Source organism: Echinops telfairi, unplaced genomic scaffold (genome assembly GCF_000313985.2).
Source record: "Echinops telfairi isolate 266 unplaced genomic scaffold, ASM31398v2 ScPeMD7_5868;HRSCAF=6743_0, whole genome shotgun sequence".
Taxonomy (NCBI): domain Eukaryota; kingdom Metazoa; phylum Chordata; class Mammalia; order Afrosoricida; family Tenrecidae; genus Echinops; species Echinops telfairi.
Genome location: NW_022109767.1, coordinates 17,796,069 through 17,821,198, shown reverse-complemented (window position 1 = coordinate 17,821,198; position 25,130 = coordinate 17,796,069). Strand labels below are relative to the sequence as shown.

General features: G+C 38.4%; 2 protein-coding genes across 2 annotated transcripts in view; one reads left to right on the top strand and one right to left on the bottom strand.

Moving 5' to 3' along the window:
• ETFDH (electron transfer flavoprotein dehydrogenase) overlaps positions 1-13,226 on the top strand; it is a 48,602-nt gene extending 35,376 nt beyond the window's left edge. The window contains exons 7-13 of the mRNA XM_004708737.2: positions 1,446-1,592; positions 3,014-3,154; positions 4,778-4,921; positions 10,380-10,548; positions 10,921-11,103; positions 11,339-11,560; positions 12,777-13,226. Coding sequence (XP_004708794.1) covers positions 1,446-1,592; positions 3,014-3,154; positions 4,778-4,921; positions 10,380-10,548; positions 10,921-11,103; positions 11,339-11,560; positions 12,777-12,940 — 1,170 coding nt within the window. The 3' untranslated portion in view covers positions 12,941-13,226. The remainder of the gene's footprint in view (positions 1-1,445; positions 1,593-3,013; positions 3,155-4,777; positions 4,922-10,379; positions 10,549-10,920; positions 11,104-11,338; positions 11,561-12,776) is intronic.
• A 931-nt stretch (positions 13,227-14,157) lies between these two features.
• Positions 14,158-25,130, bottom strand: part of PPID (peptidylprolyl isomerase D) — a 15,969-nt gene continuing 4,996 nt past the window's right edge. Inside the window, exons 4-10 of the mRNA XM_004708739.4 lie at positions 23,080-23,268; positions 21,880-22,002; positions 21,673-21,779; positions 18,512-18,653; positions 16,935-17,021; positions 16,801-16,843; positions 14,158-14,421 (exon numbers count right to left, since the gene is read on the bottom strand). Of these exons, the coding sequence (XP_004708796.1) occupies positions 14,333-14,421; positions 16,801-16,843; positions 16,935-17,021; positions 18,512-18,653; positions 21,673-21,779; positions 21,880-22,002; positions 23,080-23,268 (780 nt within the window). The 3' untranslated portion in view covers positions 14,158-14,332. The remainder of the gene's footprint in view (positions 14,422-16,800; positions 16,844-16,934; positions 17,022-18,511; positions 18,654-21,672; positions 21,780-21,879; positions 22,003-23,079; positions 23,269-25,130) is intronic.

The window sequence follows — 25,130 nt, the reverse complement described above, 5'->3', positions numbered from 1 at the left end:
CCCCCCCAAATACATTTCTGTTTTCTACTATAAGGTCAAGAGTAAGAAACAAATAAAATTAAAGTGAAAGAAAAACCAAGTAGCTGAAGAATATGTTTAGTATGGTCTCATTAGTGTTAAGAGGATGTGTTATTGTCGTTAGGTGCCGTCAAGCGACTCATAGCGACCTTGTGCACAAGAGAACGAAACACTGTCTGCTCCTGCTCCATCCTTACAATGGATCCTATGCTGAGCCCACTGTCGTAGTCGCTATATCAGTCCATCTTGTCAAGGGTGTTTCTTCTTTTTTGCTGCCCGTCCACTTTCCCAAGTATGATGTCCTTCTCCAGGGACTGGCCTCTCCTGAGAACATGTCCAAAGTGTATGAGACAAAGGGTCACCATCCTTGCTTCCAAGAAGCACTCTAGCAGTCCTTCTTCCAAGACAGATTGGTTTGGGTCTCCACCAGTAGGAACACACAATGGGCATCCAACAACAAACAACAGAGTGGTGCCAGCGCCCCCTAGTGGGTGGTATTGCCCACTTTGGGAAACAGCTCTATTGAGCTAGTTATTCATGAAATTTAGGAATTATCCCAAGAAAGCTATTATTAGTGATTTGTGTTTCAAATGTCACTTTATATTCGTTTTTGGGTAATTCTTTTTTGCACATTTTACGTTTTAAATTTATACAAACATAACCCCAGACTCACTATCATCTGACTCAGCAGCCCTGTAGCACAGGGTGGAACTGCCCTTGTGACCAACTGACCAACTGCATGTGAAGGGAAAATTATGACACAGTGTATTATTAAAATTATGACACAGTATATTATTAAAAATTAAATTCATTTACAGCAGTACTCCTACTCCTGTATTATGACACACTATATTATTAAAAATTAAAGTCATTTACAGCAGTACTCCTACTTTTATTTCTGATCCCGCCCATACACAATGACTCTATACCTAAGCAGCACCAGTGATGCAGTGGGTTAAGCATTGGGATGCTAACCACAAAGTCAGTAGTTCAAACCCACCAGCAACTCCCTGACGGAAAAATGAGTCTGCTCCCATAAAAATTTATCATCTTGAAAATCATCTAACTACTCTGTCCTATAGAGTAATTATGAGTCAGAATGGATTGACTCCACTGCTGTCAAGTCAGTGCTGTCTCACAGTGACCACCCTGTGGGTGTCCAAGGCTGTAACTGTTTACAGGAGTAGAAAACCCAGTCTTTCTCTTGCGGAGCTGCTGCTGTTTTTGAACTGCCAGCCATGTGTATCACAGCCCAACGCATAACCACTACACCACGAGGGTGCATCTAAAATGGATTCAATAGTAAAAATTTGTTTTATTTGTTTCTGTGCTTTAATCATTTCAATTTAAAAATTACCTGAATATGAATATATTTTAATTGTCAAATATTACAATTCAATATTTCAAAAATGATTTTTCTTTTATAGACCACATTTGAAAGAGGACTAGAACTACATGCCAAAGTCACAATTTTTGCAGAAGGTTGCCATGGACATCTAGCTAAGCAACTATATAAGACGTTTGATTTGAGAGCTGATTGTAATCCCCAAACCTATGGAATTGGACTAAAAGAGGTATCTTGATTTCCAGATAGAAATTGTTTACATTCTTTAAATTATACCCATCTGAAAAACAGGATGAACAGTTTGTTTCATTTGGGGGAAGAGCTAGGTTAAAGTAAGCTGTTTTATTGATGTATGACATACATACTGTAAAGTAATGTTTCTTAAGTTTAATTTACCATTTGGTTAATTCTAAAAGGTGAAATATACCCATGCAGCTGTCACTCAGGACAAGGTAAAGAACATTACCAGAACTAAAGAACTTTTCCTTGTGTCATCGATACCTTCTTTTCTTTTTTTAATCAATACCTTCTTAAAATCATATGCAAGGCTCACCAATTTCAGAATCTGATTAATGCCTTAAAGAGTTGTTTTCTGACTTTTATGTTTTTAATATATATTATAATCCTGTGTTTTTATGGTGAGGAAGCAGGCTCAAAGAATTTAAATAGCTGTTCTAGATAAACGAACTTGTAACAGACTACATAACAGATGTTTCTCATGCTTTGCCTTTCTCCAGCCCTCATATACCCACTCAACTACGAATGGCAAACTGTAGTCTTCTGAATAACCTTGGCATCACCCTACTTCTATTAGTCCTAACATAATTTTGGTACCTGTGTTCCCCATAATCTCAACCACTAATTACTCTCCTTCTCAAAATGAACCCAAGTATCTCTTTCATTTTTTGTTTAAAAGATTAACTGATATGTTAATTCAGAAACAGTTAATGTAGAATGATTTTTTGTCTGTAACATGTTTGTTTTAAAACACCTTTGTGGAGGTTTGGTTTAGTTTTATGAAAGCCAATATCTTGATCATAAGGTGCCAAATAGGTGGGGATGAGAGATGGTTGTATTAAAAATCTGCTCCCTTCTTTGAAAAATATTGAATATTGGCCACTCAGACCCTTGAATTCTTTTTTTTTTTTTTAACTCCCTGGAAGTAGCCACTTCATTTTGCTTTCTGTTTTTTAAAACTGATATGAAGCCAAAATCTGCTTTCTGATCCATTGTATGGGGAGGGAATTATTGTTTAAACTGTGGTGACTACATCTCTAATAAAGCATTTGCCATGTCAACATTTTTATATGAACAGTTCAGCAACATTAACTACATTCATCATGTACCACAATCACCACTCGCAGTTTCTAAATATGTCCATCGCTCTCAGCAGCATCTGAGTGCCCAGGAAGCAATGACTCCCTCTTCCTTCTTCCTTCACCTCCCGACCCTAGTAAAACCGCTAATGAACTCTGTTCTGACCTCGTCATTGACTGAGTATAATTCAGTTATATTCAAAGCACTCCTTGGTGTGTTTCTGATGAGTTTCTTAATTTGTAATTTTCACAAATGAAATCTAACTTTTAACATGTTTTATGTATTGTGGTGACATAAAACATTCAAGTAATACTCCAGGCCTTTTCTTTTCAGTTATGGATTATTGATGAAAAGAAGTGGAAACCTGGAAGAGTAGACCACACGGTTGGCTGGCCCTTGGACAGGCATACTTACGGAGGATCTTTTCTCTATCATTTAAATGAAGGTGAACCCATGGTCGCTCTTGGCTTTGTGGTAAGTTTTATCCCCCATAAGGAAAGTTTTGCTATGAGAGTCAAAATTGGTATAATAAAACAGAGGGTTTTAATATGGAGGAAGTCAAATGCTTTTCATGTAAAGCTAATTTTACCAATATATGGCTATTACTGTCAATGAGTACATTATGTACTTACACCCACATGGCTACAGTAATAAGAAGTACACATGCAAGGCACTCTTCTAGAGGGTTTCCTAAGATTTCTAAGTACGTTTTGTGCGAATCCTATGAAATAAGTATATCCTTATTTTACTCATGAGAAAACTGAGCTTCAAAAAGTTAAGCACATTCCTAAATATACATACTAAATGATGAAAAGGAGTCTTGGTGTCGTAATGGTTGAGCCCGGGTCTGCTAACACACAGGTTGGCGGTTCAAACTTACTCAGTGCTCTGTGGGAGGAAAGGCCTGGCAGTCAGCTCCTGTAAAGATTAGAGTCTAGGAAATCACATAGGACATTGTACTCTTACCACATTGGGTTGTTATGAAAATCACAGCAGCATCAAATGATAAAAACCAGTATTCGCACCTGAACCTGCCTGACTTCAAAACCCATTTCCGCTCCAGCAAGCTGTCATGGCCATAAAAATAAAATCAGCACTTTTAGATATGTAAGCAATTTGTCCTTTCTTAGTCACTGACAACCTTGCAGTAACTTAAATCTTGAACAGTGCAAAGAATGGGAAAACTGTAACACTTAAAATTTTGTATCTTGCAATTGGTGGTAGCTTTATATTTTAATGCCAGGTTAGACATATATATATGTAAATGTATGCATTTTGGGTATGTTTTCACTTCCCATCATGTTTTGTTTGCCACTTTTGTATACTTATTTCAATAACCTTTATTTTTTTTAATGTTTAGTTATTAATGTAAACACTTTGGAAATATACTGGAAATGCATTATTTTATATTGCCTCTCTTCTTTTTTCCCAATTATGATTACACCCTGTTCTTTCATTTTGTATCCTGTAGCATAGATTATTAGTTGGTATTGAAAAATGATTATTAAATTATAAATCCTTTTGCAGAATCAAAATCTGAAACACTTACCTATAGAGATTTTTCTAATTTTGACTTTAATTTCCAAATATTTTATTATATTATTCCATTAAATTTGACTTATAATATATATTTCTCCAAGTACTATAAGTACAACAGATTTAACTTACACGCATGGCTAGGTTACAAAAAGACTAGTCATTATGTGAAAAACCAGTATCATGTGAAAATGGAGGATGACCACATCAAGTTACAAATTGGAGGATGATTACATCATAATATACATGCCAAATTGCATCATGTGTAACTGCTAAACTACTGAGAATCATGGTCCAGCCAAGTTGAGACCTAACTTTAACCATCCCAGTCAGCATTACTCTCTTCTTACACTTTGGCACCCGTCCCTGCTAGATGTATGGTGTTTAATGCACAAAATGTTTAATACAAAAAATAATCAGATTTTTTTAGTCCAGTTAAAAATGCAAAATGTCAGATAATGAGGTAATTGATAAGTCAGTAGACTTATTATTTTCCATTTGTTTATATCTTAGCTTAATTTAATTTGAAATAAAAATATATTTAAATATAAAATTTTGAAGGTTGGTCTGGACTATCAAAATCCATACCTGAGCCCATTTAGAGAATTCCAGAGGTGGAAACACCATCCCAGCATTCAGCCAACATTGGAAGGTGGAAAAAGAATTGCCTATGGAGCCAGAGCTCTCAATGAAGGTGGTTTTCAGGTAACTCTTTCCATTTTTTCTATATTATTAATTCAGCATTGGAAAATATAATGTAAAAGTTAAAGAATGAAAATTATCTCATAGGAAAAGAATTTAAGGAATTAAGAAGAGCAACTAGTGTTTATAGAACTATTTTAAATACTTGTCTAGCTTTATGAGACTCCTTAAGCAGCACAAGTTTACTTGAATGTTTCAAGTCTGTAAAATTTAAGACATATGGCTACATGTTACACAATGACCGATTAAATAAATTATACCATAAGTTTAGTTTTAAGAATATATTAGTTTCTAGAGATAAATGCTTGGTCCTTTTTATCGGTTTGTTGGTTTTAACAAAACAATAAAAACTATGTGACCTAAGGTATTTTCCTTTATTGCTTAGCTATCAGGAAACTTGGAAGACAAATTTCATTTCAGCAGAGATAATTAATCCCAAGTGCCTAGTAATATGTATGTTTTAAGTGGCCTCTGTTAAGCTTTTACCCTTAAATGCTTATTTCAGGGGCACCCCAAAAAAACGCTGAGAAAGCTCTGCTGGGCAGAGATTTCCTAGTACGCATTTTTCCCTCTAGGCAAGCATGGAGCAATTCGCTCTGAGTTAGTGCACCCAGTGGTGTCGCCTGGGAAGGTTCTCTCTGATCACAGTGAATTTTTTTGTAAAAGCAGTTTCGTTTGACCTCACTTTTTGTTGGGGTGCAGGGGTCCCCAACACTCGAACAGGTCATCAGGAGCGACTTGTCGATTGTGAAGACAGATCAGGGAGCACAGGAGCTCCTCATCCCGTGTCAGGACTGAGGGAGTGAATGTATTTTCCAGTGGGTGTGTATAATGGGCTTTACACAGATCTTTCATACAGCATGCACGTCAGACAGTTAATGTATAACATAATCCACAGGCAATGTAACAAACAGTCAATGAGGTGAGTGAGCGTCTTGATCTACTGCTAGTTGACCTCGACCCCCCTGAGCCCTCCGCAGGGATAGTAAGCTCTGATCAGTAGGTCAAAACAGAGTTTGCTACATTTTACTATGGGTTGGTTATAGAACCTGATGGCTTTTACCTACAGATTAACCTTCAAGTATCGTGAAATAGCCAGACACAGAAATGATCCATCTATTATCATAGCTCCTTTAAGACTGTTCCTTAGTGGAGGGCTATTGCAGGGGGCCCAATATGCAGCCTAGAAACTTTCTCTGTGGCAACATTTCTGTCTCAGAATAATGGAGATCTTTCTCAAAACAGGACTAGTTTTCTATGCTGTGGTTGCAAGCATAGAAATAAGGTCAAATGCTTTTCTACCAAGTCCTCAGTTTACCACAGTTTTTTGTGATGGCTGATTTAAGAGAACAGTGTTTTGTTTCCTCCTCGGGCAAAATCTCACAGAAACTGTTGTGATGTTGAACACAGCTTACAAGGAGAGTACTATGGGAAAAACTCAAGTGGACAAGTAACCACAAGTTTCAAAAAAGGTGAAATGTCATTTGATGACAAATCATTCTGGAACGTCCATCAACTTCCCGAACAGACAAAAATGTCAACTCATAGTGTATTTCAAGTTCCTTGCACCTGGTCAGACTGATAATCAAGCTTTCTACTTAGAGGTTCTGGAAAGATAGCATAACAGGGTGCGGCAAAAAAGGCCTAATTCGTAGCAGACGGAGGACTGGTTTTGTATCCACGATCTGTTCATGCAGCCATCTCAGTGCACCAGTTTTGGGCAAAAAAACCGTCTGCCTCTCTTGCCCCACACACCTTACTCACCCAACCTCACTCCTTGCAACTTCTTTTTGTTTCCGTGAATGAAGAGGGACATGAAAGAACAGCAACGTAGAAGAAGTGAAAAAACAAACAAGGGAGGTGCTGTCAGCCATCCAAACAGATGAAAATGTTTCCAAGAATGGAATCACAGATTTCAAAAATATATAAGTATAATGGAGACTACTTTGAAGGATTTTTTTGTAAAAAAAATGTAAATACATAGCTTTGAGAAACATTCCAGTTTGGGGGGGTTCCCCCTCATATGTTTAAAATCTCACCAATTAGTCTGTTAGTACCAATTAAATGAGCAATACCAAAAAAACCCCAAATTCACTGTCATAAAGTTAATTCCAATTCATAAGGACCTTATAGCACAAGGCAGAACTGCCCCCTGTGGGGTTTTGAGTCTATTAATTCCTTTTTTTTAACTATTTTTTCTTTCTTTCCTATTTTGTACACATGTTGCCATTATCATTTTCTAAACAGAGTCCTTGGCATCAACTCCCCTTTGTCCCTTCCTCCCTGCCTCCCACCCTCATGACCCCTTGATAAATGATAAATTAATATTATTTTCATATTTTACAACAACTACTGTTTCCCTTCACCCACGTTTCTGTTGTTTGTCCCCATAGGGGTGGGGTGGGGGAGCAGGGTGGGTTATAGGTCAATCAGTGCATCAGCTCCCCCTTCCTCAGCTCCTACCCTGAAGTCCCTCCTGAACCATCGGTCCCATTGCTTACTACTCAGGCTTGCTTCCCATGCCTATCTTATATAGTTAGGCAAAAGAACAATAACAGAGACAAAACAAAAGATTGAATAAAAAGAGGAAAAAAACTAGCAAAATCCCCCCAAAAAAGCATGCATAGTTCCAAGTCTGTCTGCTGACCTTTATAACTATCTCCCGGTCCTGGAGATAGTTATTGCGTCCTTATTCTGTTATTGCGTCCTTACTCTGCCTTTCTTCCCTCATGTCCTGTACTCCAAGTATTATTCTGAAGATTTCTTTTCGTTGCATTTCAATGTCTGTTTCTTCTATGAGTGTTTTGAAGTTTAGAACTTTTGCTGTTGCATTTTGCTTTTCTGGTTTTCTTGTTGAAACTGTTGAGGTATGTTGCTGTCTGCATTTCATTTTGGAAGGACTGGGTGCTCTATTTCAAGGAGACTGAGGGGCCCTGAGCTCTTCCTCTGTGTGACTGGTAAGAATGATTTCAGGGACTTCCTGTGACCCACTACTATGGTGTTAGGTTAGGCTCCTGTGTAGGCCAGGTGCCGCGGCGATGGTGACTCAGTGGCCGGCGAGGATTGGGACCTGGAGGGTGGACTGAGGCCAGCAACTGTACATATGCTGCTGGGAAGGGTTGGGGCGGGCCGCAGCATGGGAACAGGCCTGGTCTGGACTGTCTGGCCACAATTTTCAGTCTTTTAAAGATTCTGTTGTACCCAAAACTGGTAGTGCCAGTTTTTGGCTTGGGCTGCGGCTTTCAGCCCCTGACTTTTCCTGTTTTGCTGTGTTAAAATCCTCTGTGCTTTGGGAATTAAGAGTCCGGTGCCACTTGTTATGTTAATATTATGCTAATGAACCAAGACCAGGTTTCTGGAGGCTTACATTCAAAGTCACACAAAGGAACACAACCTGAAATTGTAAGCATTTGTTTTTTAATTTTTATAATGGCTTGTGAGGGACCCTGGTACTGGACTGTGTCATGATGTCCCCAGGGAAGGGGGACCCAGATCAGCTGAGTGTGTTTGGGACTGACTAGATCTGAATTCTCCCCTGGCTGCACTCATGAGTCACTCCTGCACAGCTGTGGAGGCTGTGCTGCAGGGATTCTGTCTTCTGTCACAGGCAAATATCCCAGGGGCTCTTCAGTTGCTGAAAATTAGTGTCTAATTATATATCCTTAGCCATGCTCACACACAGCTGGGGAGAGTGGAAAAGGGGATGGCCGATGTAGTCACTCTATTGCTGCCTGAGGAGGGAGGATACAAAGCCCAAGAGAGAATGCAGCAGCAGGGTGGGTAACTATGGTGTGAGGTCTTGTGGCAAGTTCTCAGAGGCTCCACACAAGCCTGGGATTATGACCACCTTTACACAGCAGCCAGGGGAAATTACTGTTCGCTGTGGGTCTGGGATCTTGAGTGTAGGAAGGGGTAGGAGATGCTGCCCTGCTGGACCTGGTGAGGGATTAGCATAGCCCTCGGCGGACACTGTGAACTTAGAGCATTTCAGCAAGTTTTCAAATCGCTGTGTGGCTGTAAATCACAGGGTTGGGTGGGGAGGGTGGTCTGAACCAGATCCCAGTACACTGAATCTATTTTTAGCACCCAGCCTCCCAATATTGGCCTCCTTACCTTATAATTTTCTGATCTAACAACAGGAGGACTGGGTGGGTGATTCTACCTGGGTGCCATCGTAACTCTCCTCCGAGACTAATAATTCTTTATGGGAGTAGAAAGACGTGTCTTTTTCCCTTTCAACACCTGGTGGTTTCAAACTGCTGACTTTGCAGAGAGCAACCCACCAATCACTACAACCCCAGACTTCTAACAAGAAGCAAGATCTAGATAACTATGTTAAAAGCTGGTAGTATTGTTGTGACTAGGAATAGACAGGAAAGATGTGGATCTTTAAATGTTGGTACTAAAACTTAGACTAAATGATTTGGAGCAAGCTGCCTAATCTGTTTTACCTTAAGAGATCATCTGTATAAAATAAAAATGTCTTTTCTGTATTGAAATTCAAAGACTATGGGGCTAACTTGAAAATTGGATTGCTTGATTTAAACATCTCTTAGAAAAATATCAGATACCCTTTAAAATGCTAAGTGCATTATGACTGTCCTAATAACCTATAACACCATAAAATAATTCAATAATTAATAAAATATATATTCACTAGATTCTTGAAATAACACTTTCCCTCACTTCTGTTGTAGAATCACTTCTCATTAGTCATAATTCATTTGCTACAAAGTAGTAGTCCCTAATTCACTCTTTCCTACTGTTGGTTGCCATCAAGCTGGTTCTGTACAGTGACCTTATGTACAACAGAAAGCAACAGTGGCTGGCCCGGTTTGAGCTTCGTGCTATAGCCACTATATTAGTCTATCTTTGACAGCCTTTCTCTTTTACACTGACCCTCTCTACCAAACATGATATGCTTTAACAGGGACTATCTCCTGATAACATGTCCTAAGTACACGAGATGAAGTTTTGTCATCTCACTTCTAAGGAGCATTCTGGCTATACTTCCAAGATGAATTTATATCTTTTTGTGGAAGTCCGTATTTTCAATATTCTGTAATTTCGATATTCAGTATTCACTGTCCACTTTCACAGGCACATGAGGTGAATGAGAAATACTGCGGCTTGGGTCACACCCACTTTAGTCTTCCAAGTGACATGCTTGCTCTTCTTTAAAGAGGTCTTGTACAGATTTGCCCAATGCACTGCCACTTGATTTCTTGACTGCTGCATCCATGAGCAATGAATTTGAATCCAAGCAAAAGGAAAGTATTGACAACTTCAGTCTTTCCTCAGTCTTAGGGGGAAATAACTGTTCTATTTAGAAAACAAAGTTCTTCCTCTTGTTTTCCCTTTAGTTCCATGTATGCTCATCCAACTTCCCCTATAATGTCAGAAGAAAGTTTACAGGTTTATTTTCAGCTAACAACTGTACTTTGGATCCTTTTTTCCTCAGTCTATACCAAAACTGGCCTTCCCTGGTGGTTTACTAATTGGTTGTAGTCCTGGTTTCATGAATGTTCCCAAGATCAAAGGTACCCACACAGCAATGAAAAGTGGAATGTTGGCAGCTGAATCCACTTTTAAGGAAGTAACTAATGACAATCTTCAATCAAAAACAAAAGGTAAGTACTTTCTTTTAAATAGAGGGGAAAACATGTTGTTTCTTCATCAAGGCATTTGAAAAGATGCTATGGGAATATGCAGTGGTGTTAGTTTCCATGGGGTGGATATTGTATGGACACAACCGCTTCAGAGTACTCTGCCCCCTGTCAGAAGTCTCACCAGCCTGTCTTCCTAAGACTAGGCTCAAAATGCCATCAGGAAAGCAATGAACTGTTTTCACCACTCAAGGACTCCTTATTCAGACTTAGCATCCGTTTTATGTAGAATAAAAACACAGGTATGTATAAAGCTTAAGGTTTGTTCAGACAACACTCAAGTATTTCCACCTTCTGAAGTCATTCCACACTTAACAAACCATGTTTTGCATAAAGGACTCCACATAAGTGAGTATGAGGAGAATCTGAAGAAATCATGGGTATGGAGAGAACTCTATTCTGTCAGAAATATAAGACCTTCTTGTCATGGAGTCTTGGGCTTATACGGAGGGATGATGTACACTGGAATATTTTATTGGATACTTCGAGGGATGGAGCCATGGACTCTACAACATAAAGGTAATTTAAATGTATTTGATAGCTGTCTTTTAGGAATTATTAAAATTCATGAATGGAAAAGTGTAATTGTTTTAAATCTTTTGTAAAAAATCCCTATAAAAATATTGTAGTCTCTTATTGTAATTATGATTAAAGCCATAGCACTTAAATTTAACTTTCAAGTATTTATATTTTAAGAAGTACTTTAAAATTAGTGTCTTCTCTCATATTAAATAACTTCCTTAAACTGTACAAGGTTTGGACGCCAATCAGCTAAAGCCAGCCAAGGATTGCACACCTATTGAGTATCCAAAACCTGATGGACAGATCAGTTTTGACCTCTTATCATCTGTGGCTCTGAGTGGTACTAATCATGAACATGACCAGCCAGCCCATTTAACCCTGAAGGATGACAGTGTACCTGTAAATAAAAATCTGTTGATCTACGATGGCCCTGAGCAGCGATTCTGCCCTGCAGGTCAGTAGTTATAATCTGTATTTTTTTTAAATGTGGTTGTAGAAAGATGTTTTCTATACTGTTCTCATTTTTAAGTTCTAAATGATCCATAGATCCAGCTTGCTTTAAGGAAGCTTATTTATAGTCTTACTCAATTAAAAAAACCAAAACCACTGAATTGGAATGGATCCCACCTCCTGCAAGCCAACCAGGCTTCCCAGGGCTGTACAACCTCTGGGACTGGACAGCCTGACCTTTCTCCCTTCAAGTGGCTGGTGGGTTTCAACCCTCAATCTCGCAATAGATGGTCCAGGTCCAATGCATATCTGACAGTAACAGAGCCAAACTAGCAGTGCCAAAACAATGGTGATGACAATTCTCCAAATGATTTTCCACATACCCTTAGAATAACGGAAGTCTTATGAACACTGAAGAATGTGTGACTTATATTTTAAGTTATGTCATCACAATGGATTATGCCCTTGTGAGACTAAAGAACTGGATCTGATTGTTTTATATATTCATATACATCAGGGCCCTTCAAAAAGTTAGTGGAAAAAGCAATGAAAAGATAATGGAGTATTTCCGAGAGCTATGTATGTGTAAAGCAGAGAATCAGTGTAAAGGCTCTCAAGATGAACTGACTGGTTGCAGATGGGCTCAAACATGCAATAAGGATGGTGGCGTTTGAAGTGTTTGATAAAAGTTGTACACAGGGTCATTGAGTCCCAAACATTTACATCTTTTAAACATTATATATTTAATTGAAACACAAAGACTAGTGGGTTGGACAGTGCAAGATATGACAAAATAACAATTTGTAAATTATCAAGGGCTCATGAGGGAGGGGGAAGCTGGGAGGAAGGGGAAAAATGAGGACCTAATGCCGGGGGCTTAAGTGGAGAGGAAATGTTTTGAGAATGATGAGGGCAATGAATGTACAAATGTGCTATACACAATTGATATATTTATGAATTGTGATGAGTTGTATGAGCCCCTAAAAAAAATGATTAAAAGAAAAAACTAGTGGGATCTTGTTAATAAGACCAACTCAGCCAAATACTATTATTCCTGCTATTATGCGTGACATATTAATAGCAACAATTTACACCAAGCCAAGATAATGTTATTTTCTATGGATAAACATTCAGAAAACATTTTGTTTCTTTAACTACCATTCTGGGACCATAATTTGTCATTTTAAATTAGGAACTTCAATGTGCTTTTTACTTTACAGGAGTTTATGAATTTGTTCCTTTGGAAAAGGGTGATGGATTTCGGTTACAGATCAATGCTCAGAACTGTGTGCACTGTAAAACATGTGACATTAAAGATCCAAGTCAGAATATTAACTGGGTGGTTCCCGAAGGTGGAGGAGGACCTGCTTACAATGGAATGTAAATTACAACCACGATCATTTGGAATTACATTTCAAAGTATGTTCTTTAAAATGACAGATTAATTTCAATATTTAAAGGCTCCCAAGTATCAGAGGGTCTTAATTAGGATATTTAAAAAATAAATCAGTGAAACAAAGTTTTGTACTAAAGACTGTCCCACATTTTTTGGTTTTAAAAAGGAGCTGATAACAAGGGCTCACGTAGAAATTGTTTTGGATATGTTGCTATGTACAAGTGTTCTTAAAGATTTGGAAGAGCCCCTAATAAAATGAATGTTTTAAAGTCTATTTTTTGAATCTTTATGGTGCTAGTTCAGATTAGGCCCAACAGTAAAAGGTATTATTGATGTAATATACAGTTGACGTGCTAACATAAACTTATATAATTCTAGAAGAGTATCAGCATATAGCCCACACTCTTATAACTAAAATTTTACTAAAACACAGCTGTGCTCATAGGTTTACAGATTGCCTATGGCCATTTTAAACTACAACTGCAGAATCTATAATTTCCAATGGTCCACAAAAAACTCAAAATATTTCAGTCCTGCACATTGTCTGTCAACCCACATTCTAGACCAGGGGTCGACAAACTGCAGCTCTAGAACCACTTCTGGCTCTTTCGGTACATTCATACTGCTCTGAAGAAAAATTTTAAAGGATATTACCCAGATAATGGTGACTCCTGAAATTTTAAGTTGTTGTGAGGGCCAATACCGACTGCTCCATCTCAAAAGTTTGCCAGCCATTGAGACAATTTATGGATAGGTATTTGTATTGTCATTAAGTATAAAACAGCACAGAGATGTGTCATAGGTTTGGGGGTGGGGGGCGGACAATAAAGTCTACAAAAGCACAAACCTATGTAAGGCATAGGTTTGTCAAAGAAACGAAAAATACTTAAACATTTCACAAAAGCTGTGCCCCATTTTATAAGTTTGCAAAGCCTTCATGTTAATTTCCTATGGATACCGTGTGGTTATCTGGACATTCATGTGTGTTATTCACAGACATGTTTAAAAAATAGCATTTTCCACTAAATGCAGCAATAGAAAAGTGGCAACTACATCCTTCTAGAGACAGAAAACTTGCAGGACAAAGAAAAACATGGTATTCCATGGAATTCCTACACTCAGAGGTTTCGCTGAATATAAAAAGGTAAGCTTTTATACAAGGCTGTGTGTGTCTTTACCATTCTTTGTAGAAATCAACTTTACAATGACTTTGTGACAATTTTTATTAAGAGGCCTTATCAATAAGTATTCCTAAAAAATAAACAATGGGAAACTAAAGCATAAAAAGAAACATGTTATGGACACATTAGTAAAACACCCTTAAATCTTACTGCCTTTATACAGCCAATGCATAATATTTAAGCAAAATTCAATTTTTTATTAAGCGAACATTTTTGCATAAGCTGCCTTCTCCTTGTCTTTCTGTGCCTTTATCTTTTGCTTGACTTTCAGCAATTCGGCCTGGATAGCTGTAAAATAAAAAGGTTATTTTTCAGAATATTTTTTAAAACTAGTTTATATTTTAATATTGTAACTCCCAAGTTCCTCTCCCATAAAGTAATGGAGTTCAATGAACAAAAAAGTATAGAAAAAAGACAATCGCTTTTATACACACAAAGATCACAAATATTAATTTCAGAAGACTATCAAGTGACAGAACTCAATTATATAGATGTGTCTTATTCTGCTCCCCTAAATAGGGCAGAAAGTGTCTCTCCTTTAACTGTTGCCATAAAAGACCAAAGGTAAATTTTTTTTTTTTGACCAAAGGTAATTTTTAATACCTAGATTCAGAGCCACTATTAACAGTTGGCTTGATTGAAAATTGAGGTTTATTTTTGTCATAGCTGTCTACAGTTATTCCTTAAATATGTGTCCTTTGGTCTTTAGGATGCTAGGTTAGAATTAAAGGTTAAATTCTGCTGTAGATTCCTCCTTAAGTCATTCAGCCAAAGGAATAAGCCCTAAATACATTAAGAATACGCTCAGGGAAGCTATCACAATGATCTGTCTATAACCCCCTCCCAGGGGTCAGACAACAGAAAAGTGGGTGACGGGAGACATCCGTCAGTACAAGATATGGAAAAATAATAATTTATAAATTATCAAGGGTTCATAAGGGAGGGAAGGCTGGGGAGGGAGGGGAAAATGCTGATACCAAGGGCTGAAGTAGAAAGAAAATGTTTTGAAAATGATGGCGGCAACAAATATACAAATGTGCTTGATACAATGGATGGATGTATGGATTGTGTTTAGAGTTGTACAAGCGCCCAATAAAATGATTAAAAAGAAGAATACTCTCTCAGTGCTGAGTTTTCAACTAGAATTATAACAAATATAACCAGATCTCAAATAATGCGATGGAACAAATAGTGATTGGATTTAAGAAAAATTACTACATTCTGGAAAAGAATTAGAGCTTCCAGGCAAAAAATTTAACTCTCCTTTTCACTACTGCATGCCCTCTGTGATATATGTTTCACAATAAAGTTTAAGTGCCAAAGCAACAAATGTACACCTGTACTTGATATAATGGATGGATACAATGACTCTTGTGGATAAATTCTTTTTTTTTTATGAGAGTTTTATATAAAAGGTAAGTGTACATTTTTTTTCTTTTTAAATCATTTTATTAGGGGCTCATACAACTCTTATCACAAGCCATACACACATCAATTGTGTAAAGCGCACTTGTACATTCATTGCCCTCATCATTCTCAAAACATTTCCTCTCCACTTAAGCCCCCGGCATTAGGTCCTCATTTTTCCCCTCCCTCCCCACTCCCTCCTCCCTCATGAGCCCTTGATAGTTTATAAATGGGTATTTTGTCATATCTTGCCCTGGATAAATTCTTTTTTTTGTTGTCATAAAATAAGGTTTATTTTCTACTTTGTCAATCCTCACAGAGAATTATACTTTAGTATTTTGGGCTTTCCCCCTCGCCTAGTTTTCTTGCTTTATCATCTTTGAGAGTTTAACAATTCAATTTCTGGCAAGTTTTGTCTTAAAGTTACAGGATATATCTATAGACTAATTATGTTTACAAATTTCCTTCAACTTGGGCTTTTATATCTGCAAAAGTTGGTAGTAATAACAAGTTTATCTTTTCTTGTTTTTTTATATAAATATTTTCCTTTTTCCTGACAATATACGCAGAAACCACCACCACTACCACAGCAAGGAAACAGTAGCTGTGGAGCCAGTTCTGACTCATGGTAGCCCCATTTGTTTCTTTCTTTTTTTTTTTTTTTAACATTTTATTAGGGGCTCATACAACTGTTATCCCAATCCAAACACACATCAATTGTGTAAAGCGCATTTGTACATCGTTTCTCAAAACATTTTCTCTCCATTTAAACCCCCGACATTAGGTCCTCATTTTTCCCCTCCCTCCCCGCTCCCCCCTCCCGCATGAGCCCTTGATAGTTTATAAATGGGTATTTTGTCATATCCTGCCCTGTCCGACGTCTCCCTTCATCCACTTTTTGGTTGTCTGTCCCCCAGGGAGGAGGTCACACACAGTTCCATGTAATCGGTTCCCTCTTCCCTACCCATTCTCCCTTTACCCTCCCTGTTTTGCCACTCACACCACTGGTCCTATAGGGCTCATCCGTCCTGGATTCCCTGTATTTTCAGTTCCTATCTGTACCAGTGTACCTCCTCTGGTCTAGCCAGACTTGCAAGATAGAATTCGAGTCATGATAGTGGGAGCGGGGAGGAAACCTTTAGGAACTAGAGGAAGGTTGTATTTCTCATCATTGTTGCATCGCACCCTGACTGGCTCATCTCCTCCCCGGATAAATTCTTAAAAGATCAAACGAACTCACTTTAAACACTGTCAACTTACCTTTATCTTCAGGTGCTATCCCCTGAGCTTTCTTGAGATCAGCCTTTTAATTGGAGGAGAAAAGTGTTTTCAGAATTATTTATGATTTATGAAGAACCATTTTTAAGAATTCAGCATTTAGAACAAAATTTTACCAGTGCTTGATCGTATTCTTTTAATCCTTGCCACCCTTGAGCTCTGCGGTACAGTGCCTTAGTATTTGCTGGATCTAGTTCAAGAGCCTATAAAAGATTGCAAAATTAGTATTTATGTGCACATATTAAGTACCAAATGTATGTTCCAGTTCTCACTTTATTGCCTGTTAGCTCCAATTCCACCCTCTACTACTTAACTACTGTGTGATGATGGACCTAAAACCTGGTCATCTTTTCCCAGTTCGTACAATATTAGGTAGAGACCCCTGAACAGTGTGTTCCTCTCAGCAACTTCGAAAGAGCAGCTTGCCAACAAGTCGCTTTGAGGTAGGGCACCTCAAGAGCTGCTTGGCCCTCACGGAGCCAGCCAAGCCTCCTCAACGAAGTCTGGGTCTCAACCAGGAGGGAGCAGGGTCCGATCAGTGTGACTATATTTTATGTATTTTACACACACATACAACATACCTAGTACGCCTAATGTTCTTAGAATTCTCTACCCTGGACTAGCCAATCCGTCGTCATTCCATTCCTCTGCTATATCCCCTGTTCAAATTACTGTATAATCTCTATGTGTCTTGACTGGACCCTAACTGACAGAATGTACAAGAGGGCTTCAAAATGAAGAAAGGGGGGAGGTCATATTTTGAATAAAAAATTGTATTTGAAATCTAGGCTTTTAGGAACATGAATAGCTATTGACAGGTTTCTCCTAGAAACATTTTAAAAATGGTATATTCTGTTTACATAACATCTTTCTTTTTTTTCCCACCACCATTACAAATTTATTACACCAATGGCACTGACACAACTGGAGGTGTACCCCATAAGTCCGCACATAACTCCCTCCCTGCCTCTGGTGGCTGGCTGTCCAAGGAGGGCTCACAACATCTCTTGAAGTGCAAAGTACATAGACCAACTAGGCATAGCCCTGGTTTGGAGTTTCTTTTTCCACATAAAATCTATCCTAGGGAAGAGGATCCTCTGCTGTCTGAAGAAGGGAATGCCTCCACTTTTCTAGCAAATTTAGTTAGTATTCCTGTATGTCTCCCAGTCAGAGAGGTGACTTTTAGATGACTTCCAGTATTACTCTTTCTGCTGACCCTCAATTGAAAATGACTCCCTCTTCTAAGCCTGTAAGCTCCTTAAGGGTATACTTCTGTTATTAAATTATACTCTTATTTATTAAGTGCTTAAAACGTACTAAGTTATATGTGAAACACCTTACACCTTATGTAATTCTTACCACTTCATAAGGCAGTATTTTTATTTTACGCAAATAAAGAAATTCAGTAGAATTAAGAACATACACAAAACCAGAGGCAAGCAGGTAGCAACATCTGACATCACAACTCAAGCTCTTCATCAGTGCTGGCTTTTGTCTTTCAATTCCTAACACACATTATGTGCTCAATGCTAACATGTTAAGGCACTGAATGAATTTCCTCAAAGGCTGCTTTGAGGAAAAAGGAAAGTATCTGCAGAGATATTAATTAACATGATCTATTAATTATATAAAACTGATTGTTAAAATTTTTGTCATAACTGAACTCTCTCCAAAAGTTCAAAAACTGACTTACCTCCAAGCAACTATTCACTGCTCCCTGCCAATTGGACATCTTTAGTTTACAAGCTCCAATATTCAGCACACAGCTTAAAGCTATAGGTTGTAGCTTAGCTCTATCTGCTTTCTCAAGAACAGCCTTTGAACCTTCTACATACCTATGAAAAGCATTAATAAAAGTAGCATGTAATGCTAGGTATTCAGCTTCAATTATGTCAAATATTATGCAATCTGATATGCAAGTGCATTAACGTGGTCACAATATTTTTATTAAAAATGATTTTTTTTAATGTTTTTATTTTCCCAACAGCTTTTCAAAGTGTTCAGAAGGCCAATCACCCACTAAGAACACCACATTTCTATTTATAAGACCCAAATCTCATTTTAGAAAGTATTTCAACATTATGTTTGGAACTAAGGCTCACGCCATATGGAATGAAGAAAGGTTAAGGGAAGCACTGATGTGGCATTTGGGCAAAACCAGCACAGTCCCTAGAGCCCAGAAGAAAATGTGCACACTTAGGTTTCTAAAATCTATTCCCTACAGAAAAGAGGGCTCTGTGGAAAAACTCATTCCAGAACTGGAGTCTGATAAGTACGAGCCTGAAACACCTTGTGTCAAAAACAAGTAAGTGCTCAGACTCATGAGAACATGTTAGAAGAATATAGGAACGGCACGGTGGGGGCTTTTATTGGACATCCCTGAGCCATCAGAAAGAATAATGGTTTATTAATAGACTGGAGTCCATCACTGGTCTCAGTTTGTCAGACTGTGGTGGCTTGTGTATTAACTGTAATGCTGGAAGCTAGGCCCCAGGTTACTCCCAATGCTGGCAGGGACACTCAAAGTGAAGAGGTTTCAGCGGACCTTCCACACGTAAGAGACAACTAAGGACTCAGCTCCCAACTTCAGGGGAAGAAGCCACTGAAAACCTTAGGCATAGCTTTGAAGCACTGTCAGAGAGTGAAAGCCTAAATACAAAGGAAGCAGAAAACACTGTTGAAGATAGTGGTGGAGAATGCGCTCTCAGGGCACTGGAAATGTGACTGAAGAGGAACTAATTTCTTGGAGGGGAGTCGACTACTGTGACCTGAGTTGAATAAAGCCTGTGGAAGTGGACACTCACTGGCCTGTCCAGGAAATCTGGAAGTCACAGACTTGGCCAACTGACAGAGATCCATTTTTGTACACATTCCAAAGAAAGGTGGCCAACAAATGCTCAAACTATAGAACAATATCATTGATACTGCATACAAGTATATATTCTGCTTAAGATGAACAACAGTTGCAGCAGTACATTGACAGGGAGCTGTCAAGGAGTCAGGCCAGATTTAGAAGACATGGAACAAGGAATATCATCACTGATGTCAGGTGGATCTTGGTTCAAAGCAGAGCTTACCAGACAGATGTTTACTTGTGTTTCATTGACTACATCAAGGCATTCGACTGTGTGGACCGTAATAATGAATAACCTTGACAAAAATAGGATTCCAGAACACTTCATTGTGCTCTTGAGGAACTTATACATGGATCAAGAGGCATTTGTGAAAACAGAACAAGGTGTTCTGTTTCAGGAAAGGTGTATGACAGGGTTGGATCCTCCCACTACTTTTTCAATCTGTATATTGAGCAAATCAGAGAAGCCAGATATTATGAAGAAGAGTGTGGCAGCAGGGTTAGAGGAAGGCTTAATAACAATCTATGATATGCAGATGATACAACCTTGTTTGCTCAAAGTGAGGAGCCCTTAAAGCACTCGCTGATAAAGATCAAGGATTGTAGCCTTCAGTCCTCACAACTGGACCAGTGATAAATGGAGAAAAGATTGAAGTTGTCAAGGATTTTATCTTGCTTGGATCTACAATCAATGCTCATGGAAGCAGGAGTCAAGAGGTCAAAAGATGTATAGCATTAGGTAAATCTGCTGCACAAGACCTCTTTGGTACTGAAGGATATGACTTTGAGGACTAAGGTGCATGTAACCCAAGCTACGGTATTCTCCAATGCATCAAAGTGCAGCCAGTGTACTCCTTAGAGGTATGAATGCCAAGACTTCTCTTACATATTTTGGACATAGTATCAGAAAGGTCCAGTCTCTGGAGAAGGACCTCATGCTTAGTAAACGTGGAGGAGCAGAGGATAGGAAGGGTCTCAGAGGTGGATTGACACAGCGACTGCATCAGTAAGCTCAGGCACAGAAACAGCGTGAGGATGGCACAGAGGCATGCAGTGTTTCGTTCTGTTGTGCATAGCATCACTATGGGTCGGGGATGACTCGATGGCACCTAACAACAACAGACCAGTTTGGAGAATGTCCCAACAATTGAACAATCCAAACGCCGCGCCATTGTTGATTCAAAGTCATGATGACTCCAAGCGTTAGCAAAGTGAACTCTACAGAGTTCATAATACCAAAAGGAGGAAAACAAGGGATCTTTCAAACAGAAGCATGCCAGCTAGTGACTAGAATGAAAGCTAACATTAGAAAATAACCGTTCTCTACCAATCAAAATGGTAACTGATTTAGGCAAGGTCTGCCAATGATGCTATAAAACCACCAGGTGAAAAATTGCTATGGACTGGATATTTCCACAGACTCATAGCATCACATTACAGCTATTAACAGACATCTAGATGATGGCACTTTAATCAAGTGCTCAATCTCAGTCAGCCACGCTGGCACGTGCCCTTCAAGTATGGTGTCACAAGGAACTTGCAACATCACCTACCTAAGTCCTCCTGACAAATACTTATCCTTAATGTAATCTTAAAGAAGCAAACAAACAGATGGTTTATTCTACACACACACAAAAAGAAACTATTAGTGGTATTGAGAATATCAGTGTCCCTATTCTGTAAGAAATATATGCTGAAGAAATCTCGAGTGGTAAAGTGTTATGGTATTTGCCAGCTTCCTTTTTAACTATAATCAAACAAAGCTCATGTTAGATATTTGTGAATATACAAGAATATAAAGTATATGGCATATACATGTATTCTTTCAACTTGTCTAAATTTGGAAGTTTTTCAAAATAAGTTGGAGCAGCACAAGAAATACAATTATTTTAGCACACCTGGGGACTCTAAGTAATTTTCCAAAAATGTAATGGGCAACTCTGAATTGTTAATAGTCTTTTTTTAATTTCTAAAAGTGAATTGTTAAAATACTTTATTACCTTAAAACCTTGGCATACTTCTTTATGGCCATCTCCCAGTTCTGGGATTTAAAAAAAGTGTTTCCAATGTTTTTTATGTCCTCTGTTATCAATAAGATTTTATCTACCTGTACAAAAGAAAGGATACATGTTGGATTTCTGTACATAATATGGTTTTATCATTAAGGTAGATTGCCAAAAAAGTATGAATAATCTAAAAGGACTCACATCTTTAAAGTCTATCTCAGCGTCCTCAGGGAAATCTGGATAACTGTCACCAGAGCCATCTTTGGGGAATATCCCCCAATCATCCCCTTCTTTCAATTCTCCACATTCTGCAATAATGCACAACTGTAAAAATAATCCTAAATTGTAGAAGTGTACTATCAAATTAATGGAATTTTTTTTCTTTCCAAAAAGCTATTCAAATTCGACATCATTATCCAAGTCACTTCTAAAACTACCATATATACGAGTATAAGTCGACCCGAATATTAACCGAGGCACCTAATTTTACCAAAAACTGCATTAAAAGTGTGCTGAAAAACTCAGCCTATACACGAGTATATACAGTAGATTTATATTAGTTTGAACTACCACGTTGTCATTGGTCAATTCCATCTCAAGGAGCAAGGAAATGTGTTCCAAGGGTTTTCACAACTGAACTTTGAAAAGCAGGATTGCCAGGCATGTTTTCCAAGGTGACTCAGAGTAGGTATGAACTATCAACTCTGCAGGGAGTAGTGAAGCACTTATCATCTGGGCCACTCAGGGACTGCTATTACTATGTCCTTTTTATAAACTTTCTAACTGATACAATGTAACTATTTACAAAAGTATTTTATTGCTATTCAAGAGCTCAGTGGACACAGACTAAAAGATGTTATCATTTTCTCTGAAACTTTCTTTAGATGAGACACTCACTTTCAGTTACCTGTACGGAGTTACCTACTACAGGTAACTAAATAGCAAACTCCCATTCACAACCTGATTAAGTTGAGTGGTGTTATGACCTATTTGATTCTGCCAATTAGCCTCTAAAGATCTCTAGTAGTAATCTAAATTCTTCAGTAATCTAAGCAAAGATGAGGAAACAGGCCAAGATAAGTTAAATACCAAAGGTCAAGGCTAACCCACTGCCACTAACAGCACAAAGCCCTACATTTCCTGTTTCCTACTACACACTATTACGCATACAGATTCAAAGTTTTACAGATAAAGACTTGTGCCATTAGTCAAAGCCCACCAAGACTAAAGTTAAAACTACCCTAATCTTCCCATCCCAGAAAAGTTTCAAAGAAAAAAGTGACAAAACAGGTTTTTATTGAAAGCCAACATTTCCCCCTGGCCTAATAAACCACCTAATAGTTTTGCTTACACGTTCCTAAGTGAACAGCTACGTGTATTTCACTTTAACTTTCTACTTACTTTGGCAGGTTTTTCACCTTCCACTTCTATATTTTCCAGCATCCTTGCCACACCCATTCCTTTAATAACTTGGCCAAACACCACATGTTTACCATCCAAATGAGGAGTTGGCACTGTTGTGATAAAGAACTGAGAACCGTTTGTATTGGGTCCTGCATTTGCCATGCTCAACAAACCTTCCTGATCATGCTGCAAGAATAAAAATCATTACAAGAAAACAAAGGTCAGAGAACTCGTTGACTAACCACTCACATAAAGCCTAAAGGCAGACTGTAAATACCACTTAAACCCAGCAACATACGGTCATTGTAAACTTTTATTCACAAAACATGGAGTACTTTAATTTTTTTAATTTTAACATGAACAATAGTCAGAGGTCTTATTTCCTAATATCCACATAATATTCCAGCACTGTGTCTAGTTTACTGACATGTAAGGGAGAATCATAAGGTAGGCTCATAAGTGTAGAAGATTATTCAGGTCTTGTCAGAAAAAAGAATCATAAAAAGGGCAAAACAGACCACTAGATTTCCTTAATCCAGCATCTTTAAGCACCGTCTTTATGTGGGTATCAAGTGGGTGTTTTCCTAATTTCCAAATGAATCCATTTGCTAATAGATTTACTCCCCAGCAAACCACCCCTTCAAAACCCTACCATGGCATCCACCTGTCCAAAGCTCTGTGAAATCCTCCAGAAGAAAGATGAAGATATTTCTACCTCATCTCTTAGACTTTTGGAATTTATATATATTCTTTCAATGCGCTGTGTGAAGTTCTTCTACCTAGTGTCATCTGTCCCTCCTGTCGAAATCGAATTCCGCTTTTGAAGCCGCCAAGTTTGTAGAATAGCCACATGCCTTTTCTGGAGGCCTCTTTTCCTTAGTTTGCTTCATCCTACCAGCATCCTTTTATTTGGTGCTTTCCCATATTAACAAATTTTATTTCCTCAGTTTACCATTGGCTTTGTGTTCTCATCCGCATCCTCCTTCAGTCTTTCATCTATACGGTCTTTCTTGTCATGGAAACCAAACCAAACTACACTCTGCCTAGACAAATCGCAGCCCCTTTGCGAGGCTTCCAAAACTCCCAATTCACCGCCACTGAGTTGATTCCAACTCATAGCGACCCAATAGGATAGGGTAGAACTGCCCCTGTGGGTTTCAAAGACTGTAACTCTTTATGGGAGGGAAAAGCATCATCTTTCTCCCAGAGTAGTTGGTGATTTTAAACTGCTGACGTTGAAGATAGCAGCCCAATGTGTAGCCACAACACCACCAGGATTTAAAAGTACCCATTTTTCAATTGTCTTCCCTAATCATTTGGACAATACTATTAACACCTTTCTCCAATAGTACACACAGAAAATGTCAATCAATTTAGCATTTATTGCATACAATTATGTTATTCAGAAGCTCTGGTGGTTAGCAGTCCGAACCCACCAGAAGCTTTCTCAGAAAAAGGCTTTCTTCTCTTGTAATGATGTACAGCCTCAGAAACCCAGTTCTATTCTGTTGTAGAAGGCTGCTATGAGTCAAAATTGATGCACTGGCAGCGAGTCTGACTGTTTACTTAAGTTACTCCCCAGCTGTGCCATGCGTCCTAAGCCTGTCTCCACAGTAACGTCAGAAGCCCTGTTCTCAAGGCCTTTCCCTTTCTCTTTGGTGCCCAAAACAGCAATGAGCATTAAAGCTTCTGTCGGTCAGGACTCTGCAAGACTGATGACATTTTCTTTTCTAATTACCTTGCTCATATTCCTCAATTCCAAAGATATTACTTTACTTTTATACTTACATGTCCATTCTTATAACTTGATGATGCAATTTACCCCGATTACATCTTGGGACAATGAAGATAAGGCACAGGTACCACTAATGTCCTTTAGGAGCTTGGACATTAACCATATCCGCTAGTTTGCAAATCCCCTTACATCCTGGATATTAGCGGTGGTTTTGTTGCTCTTCAAATTCAAGGATAAAGATGCACAAGTTACCATCCTTACCATAATGAGAACATGTTTCCTGGTAACAATTTTGCCCCATGGTGTTTGTACA